Here is an 11,392-nt window from a genome sequence, read left to right on the forward strand (position 1 = left end):
TACAGACGCTCCCCGACTTACGAACATTCGAGTTACGAACAACGGTACATACGAACATTTTTGCGGGTGCAGGTATGTCGAAAAATTTTCTTGGACAGAGATGCTGTAAGTTAGATTTTGTATTACGCGCCTTTTTCCGAGTACTGTAGTACTTCTTTCCGCCACTAATACCGACGTGAGGCGCTGTGAGAGGAGGAGGAGGAGGAGGAAACGCCTGTCCCCAGGAAGAAGTTTGAGACGGAACTCTTGGCCAAGGGGTTTTCTCATAGATAAAGCCATTGCACTCTTCGAGCAGCAAGACCCAAATATTGAACGTTGCACAAAGGTTGCAAAGCAAATGAATGATGCCATGCAGTGCTACTGCATCATTTATGATGAGAAAAAGAAGAAAACTGTGCAATCGTTGTTAGATCGCTTCTTTCGGCCAGTTTCTCCTACACCCTCCAAGGAAGATACTCGTCAACCCTCATCTTCTTCTCCTGGACCCTCAACTTCTTCCTTCACTGATGTTACGGAGGAGGGGGTAACTCTTGAAGCCCATTCCAGCGGCGACGAAGACCCTCTCGGCCCCATGATATAAAATCCTCCTCTTCCTTCTCCTCCCCCTCCATCATCTCCTTAAGCCTTCGAGTACATCTTCCAAAAGTAAGTTAAACTTCATTTTAGTATACTTGTATAAACCTTAAACATACTTATATAAGCCTTAAACATACATTCCATACAAAATATAGCACTGAAGCAACTTACGAACGAATTCAGCTAACGAACGATCCTTCGGAACGTATCTCGTTCGTTAGCTGGGGAGCGTCTGGATATTGATCCAAAAATACCACAATATTCTGTAGCTTTTTAAGAATTTAAAAAACTGAAAATCAATCAATCAAACAAATAAGTCCATGAATTGATTGAGTTTAAATAGTGGTTCGAATGGGTCTGGGGGTCCCACATATTTTCATCAATTATTCATTAGCTCTGAGACTCACCCAATTCTTCTTCTGAGGCAGCACGCATGGGAGTTATAGGTGGATGATCGCCAACATCAACTCCTTTCTTGGGATGGTTTATTCCATTTGATAGAAGACTTTTCACCTGATGATTAAACACGCAGCCTCAATCAATTTGGATGATACAGTTATCATGTACAGTCATATGAAAAAAAACATACACATTTCATATTCTCCCCAGACGCATCGGTGATTCCTTTATATTTTCTCTAGACATTTTTATTTGACACAAATGATCGAGACATGACAGCTATACAATGCGATATTTAGGTCTTTGTGAGTGGATCTGAGACAGAACAGTACAAAGCATTTTAGCTGAGCAAACGTATTTGGAACAGAAACACGAACAACAGATTTTCTTCTGCTCAGTTGGGTCGCAAGGCAGCAGACTTCCTCTCCCCAGCCACTTCATTCAGCTCTTCTGAGAGAATCCCAAGACACTGCAAGGTGAGCCGGAAGACATACAGTTGTCTCTCCAGCGTGCCCAGCATTGTCCCCAGAGCTTCCTACTGGTGAGATGTGCCCAGAAAACTTCCCCAGGGAGGTGTCCAGGAGGCATCCTGATCAGACACCAGAGCCACCTCATGTGGCTCCTCTCATTGTGGAGAAGCAGCGGCTCTACTTGACTGAGTAGTGACTGAGCTTCTTACGCTATCTCTGACGTAGTGCCCAGACACCCAGCAGAGCTGTCTGTCCCTTCCTTCCTCCCTATCTCCCTTCCTCCCTCCCTCCCCCTTTTTTCTCCAAGGAAGAACATGAAGGTGAAGAGTGCTAAATTGTGGGACTATTTTAAGATGCCATACAGCGTTTTTATAGCAATATAGACCTGGAAAGAAGAATGAAGAGTCTCGTCACTTCATGGATTTAACTTACTGTGGGTATTTTGGGGCCTGTTTATTCACCTCCACCAACAAACACGAAGGAGACACACTATGCATGTTTCGATCAGTCGTCAGCGAAACAGGCATCCGTCAGTGACAGACAGAGAGGTCTGTCAATACTTGACTGGGTTAGTGACAATTACACCAATGGTCGAAAATTCACTTCCATCAGTGCTTAGAAGTTTGTCTTGCATCGTCATTCATCAGCAAAATGGGCGTACCTCAGTGACGGACTGACGGACCTTCCGCCAGTACTGACAGAATGCCCACCTCTGTCTGTATGTGGCCTTGAAATGAACATGTTTAGAAACCCCTGTGGTAGGACAAACTTGATCTTTCACCTCCTCTCCCCATAAACGACAGTTGATCTGCTGCTTCAGGGTTCCCTTCAGGTCAAAGTTTTCTGGATAGTGGGTCGTTTCCGTCCGAGGATAGCTGATGTAGCCCTGTGTGTATAAACGCTCAGCAATCTGCATAGTGTACTGGGGACCCATACCTGAGAAATAAAAAAAAAAATTGATATACAGTGTATGTATCTAAGACCACACATCTTAACATCTTTTTCTTTTAAAACAAGCTGCGTTGTTTACAAGCTAAATCAGGGTTCCCACTCTTCCACTTCCTTTTTATTTCTGGACCTTTTAAGGACTTTTGAGGGCTAATTTAGCCATTTTTATAAGGACTTTTCTCCATTCAGCAGGGGATTCACGATGGATTTAATGCCCGCTCAGCAATATGCGTGCTGAACAGAAAGCCACATATCACTGAGCTGGTGTTCAAATCATTGCTGCCAAAGATTTTTAGGGGCAATCAGCTAACCCTTTATTTGACATACTGTATGTCGAATTTTCATTTTCCTACCTGTAAAAAAATTTGAATTCATTCTCAAATAAAGTACACTAAGAAAAAATTTAATTTAGAAACTATAAAACTTCAATTTATTTTCAAATAAAAGTAAATTTAAGGATTTTTATTGATTTTAGAAGCTTTCCCTGAAAATTAAGGACAGTTAAGAACATAATTTTACAACTTTTTTATGGATTTTTATTAACTTTAAGGACCAGTGGGAACCCTGTAAAAAGGTGTAAACATACCTAGGGAAGAGCTTGCCACTCTCAACATCTCGACAGTATTTAAAGCCAGAGGTCTCTGCTTAGTCTTCTCCTTCTTAGTCACTGACTCCACCTGTATTGGGAGTGAAGATTATGGTGTTTCAAAGGAGGTATGCAGACCTGTACAAAGTTCTACCATAATTTAGCTCAACCTTAAAAGGTACATTGAGAGCAAGAAACACAATATAATGCATACTATTACAGGAAACATACTTTATAAATCACCTAGAATATGTTGTAGGCTTAGAAAAGTGGCAAATAGTGACCATAAAGCGCCAAATTTAAATGGACTGTGTGTGTTTATACTTGCCCGGGCTTCCTTGGATGTTTTGGCCAGGCTCACAAACATTTGGGCCACCTCTTTGTCAAAGACCTTTACCCGATTCCAATCAAGGGTCAATGGGTTGTCCTTCCCTTTGAACACCTGACAACAGAAAATGCTTCTCAATATACCACGACCACCACATGTAATGATGTTCAACGTTTGCAGGTGCTGTACCTTCGCATGTATAACCCAGTAGTTCTCTGGTTTGAAGGACTGGATTTTGTCATGACGTTCCACACAGAAGCCAAGAGTTGGGGTCTGGCAGGGTCCAAATGATACTAAAGAAGAGTCCAGATTTCCATACTTTCCTTGGAAATATTTGGTTTGGAACCTAAAAACAATTTGGTATGCAGAAGGTAGGCTTAACCCTCATATATTCAATTACTATCCTCAAAAGAGTGAAAGCACAAAAACAACTGCATTCATCAGCACATAGTGTTTTTAAATGTATAGTAAGTCATGTAGTTAAAACAAATTCCATGTCAGATTTGTGTTATAGTTCATGTGTTAACCCTTTCATGCTTGAAATCAGACAGTGTAGGTCAGGATTTTTGTTATTGTTACTCTTCAGGCATGGGGAAAAGAAATGTTGAACAACAAAATTTTTCACCATATATTTTTCTAGCAGTTTATGCCACGTCCACTAAGGTGGACAACATGCGTTTACGACTGATGATTTGTGGAAAAGAAGATGGAGGCACACAAAGCAAAGCTTTATTGGAAAAGTGTACCGAGTGAAGGCGCAACCAATGCGTAAATCCAGTTCCTGGCGTGCATCCACTGAAAGGGCTTCATTGCGGTTGGGCTCTCCAAGGTGATTCATAGCTTTCCAGATATCAGTGTCAGTAATGGAGCTGAATTTGGCACGGTAAACGGTCTGCTCCCAAACGACCCCCTTCATCACTGGCTGTACAGCCTCCATAACCTTGAAATAGATTTTCAAAAATTAACTTTATTCAAGTTATTCAACAATGACAGAAAACTGTGTGTGCGGTCTCAGTCACGGGTCATGGTTTTACAACAGGATAATGACCCAAAAACACACCTCAGGAGTGGCTCAGAGCACAACATTGGCCTATTCTAAAGCGGCCTTCTACAAAGTGTAAGCCTTGATCTAAATTGTATTGAACATCTGTGGGAGGAGCTGAAACACATGCCATCTGGAGAAGGAACCTTCAAACCTAAGATAACAGGAGCAGCTAGCTCTTGAGGAGTCGGCCAAAATACCTGCTGAGAGGTTCCATTATTATTAATGAAAGTTAAAAAAAAAATCATTTGATTGCAGTGATGATCTCAAAAGGATATGCAACAAGCATTTTTGTCCAGGTTACCAACTTAATTCAGTCTGTGACGCCATTTGTTTGTTTGTTTGTTTTTTCATAATAATTCTGTTTATCCACAATTTAAAAAAAAAAAAAAAGTTTGGTTTTCAGAGATTAATATTCATCACATTAGTTTTTTGTTTTTTGTTTTTTTTTTTGCTTTTGTTGTGTTTTTTTCCCCCTTCGTTAGCAGAGGGGTACCAACAATTTCATTCGTCCCCGTGTATGAATAGCAGACAACAAGGCTGCGGAGTCAGTGCCACTTGATACCATCAACTTAAGAAAGTGCCTGCAACAAAAGTGTGCATTTACTGTCGCCAGTTAAGACGCATTACTCCCGTACATAAAATTCTAAATGCAAATCTACATTAAGTATAATATTAAAAATTCACTTTTGAAAAGGGCTGAGGTTCATCTAGTACAGAGGTTACCATCACCATGGCTGCGGGCTCCAGGGACCACATGGGTAACCCTTTCTCAAATTAGCTTATCAGTGACTACTTTACATGGAGTCGATAACGCTTTTAAAACCAGAATATTGGCAGTATTCAGGCATAAAGGCCATGTAAATGCGTGCAAAAACCCAAATATGCTCTTATTAGGCGGAGAAAAAAAAGTAGTGTGTTTCCGGTAACCCGACCGACCGAGAATTTCTACGTCGAAAAAAAACTTTATGGTCGGCATTTTTGTCAAACAACCCTCTACATTTTTGTGTAGAGAGGGTTTACATCGGTGCAAACTCTCGCGATATTCACGTTGAGCGCGTGCGTCGTTTGCCCTGTCGTATGTCAACAACACTGAATCATGGCGGCGGCCGCGATCTCCGACGACAGTTTAAACGGCGTTTTCTGTGTTACAGTCGCATGCTCGCACCGTAATGCGTCGCGCTCCGGCCCCCTGAGTCCGGAGCGGGGAGAAAACTGAATAGCAGCGGAGCAGCAGGACGGCGGCGGGGGGGTTGCAGGCGTCGCAGGGGTAGGGGATGGTGTCGGTGGGCGTCGCGCGGCCAGCCGCTTCCCAGTCCCGACCGTCTCCCCCACCCCGCCGACCCGCGCGCTCGTCAACGACCGTCCGCCTAGTCTACGCAACTCTAGTCTAGGCCGGGCCGCAGCCGGCGTCGGGGACCTCTCCCTGCCGGTGCCATCGCGACCCGGCCGACCTCGGAACCTAACACCCAGCCGTCGGGTACCCAACGCTCTCGCCGCCTTCGGTGGCGAGCGGGGGGTTCATTCTCTCCTTGTTTTATGGTTATTTTGTTTAAATTTTTGATGGAGAAAAAAAAAAAAAAAATTGCTGAAATTTCATGTTACCGGAAACACACTATCTTTTTTGTTTGACCTTATGGTTTACCCCTTTTCAAACCCGAATATTGGAATATGAAAATGCAAACATGTTAACGTGTTATTTTTGCCATAGAATGTAGCAAGTGGAAATGGCGTCCATTTGCGTCACGACCCCCGTACGTCGCCGTTCAAATTTATTCAAATGTGGGAGTATCTCTGTCTGCTCATTTATGCGAATGTGTCAGAAATCAGAACTGACCCGTATACTGACTGCAGGTAAAGGTAGTCGGTGGTGGGACAGTGACTGTGTAGGAATGTTTTAGAATGGATCATTTGATAACGTAAACACTGGCAGAGGTTTATAGAAACAAAGTGTTGTGTTGTCTGTTTCCTAGCATTGTGATAATGTCTTCACATAAATGAATGTCGTTCATCTTTAAAATTGTCACACAATAACATTATGAAAGGTAATTTGAGCAAATTTGTTCATCAAACTGGTAGCCCTTTGCATTAATCAGTCCCCAAGAAGTAGCTCTCATTTCCAAACAAATTGGTAACCCCTGTCCTCGTGTCAGCCACGAACGCGTATGTTTTTCTCTACTGCTCCGAGCATACGGTGTGAAAGAGCACACAAAAACTGAACTGTCGCAAAAGAGGTTGTGGGATGAAGATGTTCTGACCTCAAAACAGATGTTCTCGCCTTCTTTGTCACAGTCCAGCCATAAAACCAAGTAGTCACAGCCTCTGGCCTCAACCTAACAACAGGAGAATATGGCAAAACGTCAAAGACACAAAGTGCAATACACACTCTCTACACACTCTCGAGTTTAAGAGCAGGATCCCACATATACATTGAACAAACCTGGAGGAATTTCACCATGTTGAGCTTGGGGTTGACCTCCTTTTTTTCTGTTGGAGCTTTGCTGAAAAGTTCTGCGGGGTCCACTTTATCCCAGTTGTTGTATTTAGCTGGAAAAACAAGGATTTTATTTTCAGTAGATGTTATCCTGCTCCCTAAAACACAGTCATTCTTGTTAACCCAGGGGTGTCCAAATGCTTTCGTTTGAGGGCCACATGCACAAAAGTGGATGGACACAAAGGCCACTTTAATGATATTCATTCATTCATTGTCCAATCCGCTTGATCCTTACAAGGGTCGCGGGGGGCTGGAGCCTATCCCAGCTGTCTTCAAGCAGTATGCAGGGGACACCCTGAACCGGTTGTCAGCCAATCGCAGGGCACACAGAGACGAACAACCATCCGTACTCACACTCACACCTAGGGACAATTTGGAGTGTTCAATCAGCCTACCATGCATGTTTTGGGGAATGTGGAAGGAAACCGGAATATCCGAAGAAAACCCACGCATGCATGGGGAGAACATGCAAACTTCACACAGGAAGGCCGGAGCCGGGATCGAACCCACGACCTCTGCACTGTGAAGTCAACGTGCTAACCACTGGACCACCGGGCTGCCCCATTTAAATATTATTCACCTTCAATTTATTAATCAATCATGCAAGTGTGTATTTTATGTTGATTTGATAAAGTGCCACACAACAGCCTTCTGTTGAAGGTTATAAGGCAAATAGTTTCCCCACGATTCTGGGGGACCCCACGAGACTAGATCCACCCTTGCATTGACACCCATTGACACACTCCTTTCTCACTTTGACCATCTCCCGACGTTTAATTTTTTATCTAGTCTTGCGGGGCACGTCAAATGTCAATCATAGTATATGCCACGGGCTGCTCCTGAGCCATAGTTTGAGCACCCGCGCGTTAACTGCACGCTAAAGAGCTGTAGAAGGATATAAACCTATAATCTTTCATACTAGCCTGTCAATCATAATGTATTAGGCAAACTTGTAAAATCCAATGCATTGCCAGAAGCAAAACATACTTGGGAAGCACAATGACCTTCAAACAAATTGGAGCTCTTTGAAAAGAGGGAAAGTATTCTCACTACTTGAAAATAAAAGACAGAGATTACATGATGCAAGTCTGCTCAATTGAATGCACTGTGACGATGCCAGATAGAGCTGCACTCTTCTCCAGAAACACAGCTGAGATTGTAAAGAAGTCTTTCATCTGACACTAAAAGTTGGACGCAGCAGTGCAAAACAGAGTTTGCAGATGCTGCATTAAAATGTCAAAATACAGCTGAGATCACAAATTGCAGCAAATGCATCACCCATGTGACCCATCTCATGCAAATAAAACAGAACCCTCTCTGTCATTGAGTTGCGCCAATACGAGCATGGTTTGTGTAACTATGACAACTACTGATCTTAAGTCCTGGGAGAAAAATGGCTCTTATGTGCGGCAGTCCCGCCAAATACAGGATGTTTGAATGAGAGTCAACCCGAGTGAGTCTCAGTGACAACTACATTTTTAGTTTTGAACTTTGTCACTTTGCTGTTTATTTTAGAGAGTGGATATAAAAAGTCAGAAAACCCCTGTCCAGGAGCCACATTTTTTTAGTATAAAACAATAGAGATAAATTATTTGAACACGTCTTTCATCATTCTTGCGATCTACACTTGGACAACTTCAAATGGGAAAAAGGGACATCTTTTCGAGAGGGAAAGTAAAAATAAACAACTTAAAAAATGTGATCGCCCAAGGGTGCAAACACTCCCAGCTTCTAAATGGGAATGTAGCTGTGTCTTTATAATCAAACAATTACATTTCTACACACTGAATGGGAGTCACCTGCTACCATTTGGTGTTATTGTAACATTCCAAAATGATGCCATTTTGTTTTCTTCTGTAGTGACAAAAAGAAAATGTCAACTAGATTGAATCGTCTCCATTACCCATGTGCTGCAGTCGATGTAAATAAGTTTATATAACGCAACATACAATTTTACAAAAATTGTAAAAGTATTATTCCTGAATATTGATTTTACTTTCAACCACTCGACATGTTCAGTGGCATCAGTGCTATACATACACATATAGTTCTTATTTTTTTCTTTGTATTTTTGCCCTCTATGGACAATAAAAGCGGTATTGTGCTATGACCAAAACATAAATATAAGTCTCTATAAATAAAACATGAATTGGAATATTTCATATCACACAATTTTTATGCTTTGTCTTTGATTTAAATATGACAATACGCAAAAATCTACAAAAATTGTAGAAATTGTAACACATGGGTTACAATAGACGGTAACTAATAAAATTTAAAACATTCAACGTGCAAAATAATGACAGATTTGTGATATCACTATGAATATCATGTTTTTTTTTAACGTTTGATGAAGTAGCAACATCAGTGACCAGCATCCATATTTCACCTTCATTTTTCCAGACGTCTTGTCAAATGCCGACATGACTTTTGTAGTTGGTAGGAGCCATCTGATGCTCACAAAGTTGAGTCAATAATGGCAATTTTTTTAGGCTCCAGTAACTGGGACTCCGTAAACACTGTACCAAAGTGTGCCCTTAACACTCCTACAAGAAGATTATCAGGTCAAAGGGCACAACTTAATGGTGCCGCTAACTGTTTGACATAAATAAAAGTATAGCGGCTCTTCTGATGCTGGACTCGACAATGTTGCTGATGCCTCTAACGAATGAGTCAGTGATACATGTACACTCACAAACGTGTTTGAAAAAGGTGGGTGTTTACATTTGTTCATTCATTATCCACTAACAATAAATAAAAGGCATCAATTTGAAATAATAAACAGATTTGGCACGATACAATAGGAATAATTACCCACCAATGAAATCCAGGCTCATCACATGTCCACAAACAGAAGTCATCTTATAACGTGCTGTTTGGCCTTGGAAGCTGCCAGTGAACTCATGCACAAAGCATGATGCATTGAGCCCCTTTCGGCTTGTACAAGTTCCTGAATAAAGAAAAAGAGAAAGAACAGCCATTGGTCAATTGATTAAAAATGCATGATTTTATAATGATGACCATATATATTGACATGGTGCACTTAAAACCCCCGTTTCAGACAGGACAGTAAATGAAGTTAAAGGGCAACTATAGGCTATTGTTTTTACGAATCATATTCATACAGTGTCGGGATTCTATTTGGTTGAAACAATTTGCAATGTACGTAGCATAAGCATCCTCATTTTATGGCAGGGCATGCATTGAAGTGTTGTTTGATTCACACAGCACATTCTTGATCATCTATCATCTGAAACATGCATTCTGAATGTGGCATTTCTATGCCCTTTACATTTGAGCAAACGCACAAAGCAAATTATGCGTGTCAACCTCTATGATCCTTGTTAAAATCTGTCCCGAAATCTAAAATTGTCATGTGTAAAAAAAAATAACGGATTTCTGCAATCATTTTGTGATTTACACACACTTGAACAACAACTGAGCAAACAACAAACAGTTGACTTGAGTGATTTCAAAACGAGTAACCCGTCAAATTGTTGTGTACAAGAAATAAGGTGATACGATAAGTAAACATTTATTCGGTTTCACTGTTGTAACGGGCCTCCAAGGGAAGATGTAAATCCAGTGGGCCGTGATAAAAATGAGTTTGACAGCCCTGTCATACAACATTGTGTAAAGGAGTCGCTATAACACAATTTAGCAAGAAAAGGATAGATAGGTAGATAGATGGATAGATAGAGAGTCCAGAAGTTGTTTCAGGTTCCAAGTATCAATCTTCCCATCAACACAGATTGGCTTTCAATTTAAATCACCATCCAACATGAAAAGTAACTGCCACCTCGTTACAGGAAAATTACCTGAATAGAAATCTATGAACTAAACGACACAACCACATTTCTATTTGGTAAACATTTGTTGACTTTTAACAACGGAATGAAAAAAATATTTTATTGTATCTGTATATTAAGAACAGATATAAAATGGGTGATTAATTTGTGATTATTCGCGAGTTAACTGCGGAAATCATGCAATTAATTACAATTAACATCATCACCTATGTGTGTGTGTGTGTGTGTGTGTGTGTGTGTGTGTGTGTGTGCAGTATGACGTAGGCATTCATTTTAAATTGCATTACAAACTGCGTTGAAAAGCATTAGACTTGCTGATGCCAGGAGAAACACTGAGATACACACACACACACACACACACACACACACACACACACACACACACACACACACAAAAATGAAATGACTCCATCATCCCTCATTATGATGAACCAAGGCTGTTTTAGAAGTTATTCAATAGATACTGCATGTGCGTAGACTCTTTTCCTGGGTTGTGAGGGAGCAGTTGAAAGTGCTCTTTCATTTGCTAAATTGTTGCATCCTCTGCGAATCAAATTATTCCCTCAAGGTTGACTATTAATTGACAAAGGACGCGAAGATAAAATAGAGTGGACTGCGTGTCCACTTCACCGCAATTTCAAATTTACTGAAGACAAATACTTTTTAAAAATTCATGCGGGTTGCACACATGTGCGTGCGCACACACACACACACACACACACACACACACACACACACAC

General features: G+C 41.2%; 1 protein-coding gene across 2 annotated transcripts in view; it reads right to left on the reverse strand.

The window, feature by feature from the left end:
• Window positions 1-11,392, reverse strand: part of top3b (DNA topoisomerase III beta) — a 38,890-nt gene that overhangs the window by 21,163 nt on the left and 6,335 nt on the right. For both annotated transcript variants that reach the window (XM_019897469.1, XM_019897556.1), the window contains exons 2-10: window positions 9,662-9,793; window positions 6,790-6,896; window positions 6,608-6,682; window positions 4,054-4,247; window positions 3,497-3,653; window positions 3,308-3,421; window positions 2,980-3,070; window positions 2,227-2,381; window positions 984-1,089 (exon numbers count right to left, since the gene is read on the reverse strand). In XM_019897469.1, the coding sequence (XP_019753028.1) occupies window positions 984-1,089; window positions 2,227-2,381; window positions 2,980-3,070; window positions 3,308-3,421; window positions 3,497-3,653; window positions 4,054-4,247; window positions 6,608-6,682; window positions 6,790-6,896; window positions 9,662-9,793 (1,131 nt within the window). The remainder of the gene's footprint in view (window positions 1-983; window positions 1,090-2,226; window positions 2,382-2,979; window positions 3,071-3,307; window positions 3,422-3,496; window positions 3,654-4,053; window positions 4,248-6,607; window positions 6,683-6,789; window positions 6,897-9,661; window positions 9,794-11,392) is intronic.

This window comes from Hippocampus comes, unplaced genomic scaffold (assembly GCF_001891065.2).
Source record: "Hippocampus comes isolate QL1 unplaced genomic scaffold, H_comes_QL1_v1.1 scaffold179, whole genome shotgun sequence".
NCBI lineage: Eukaryota > Metazoa > Chordata > Actinopteri > Syngnathiformes > Syngnathidae > Hippocampus > Hippocampus comes.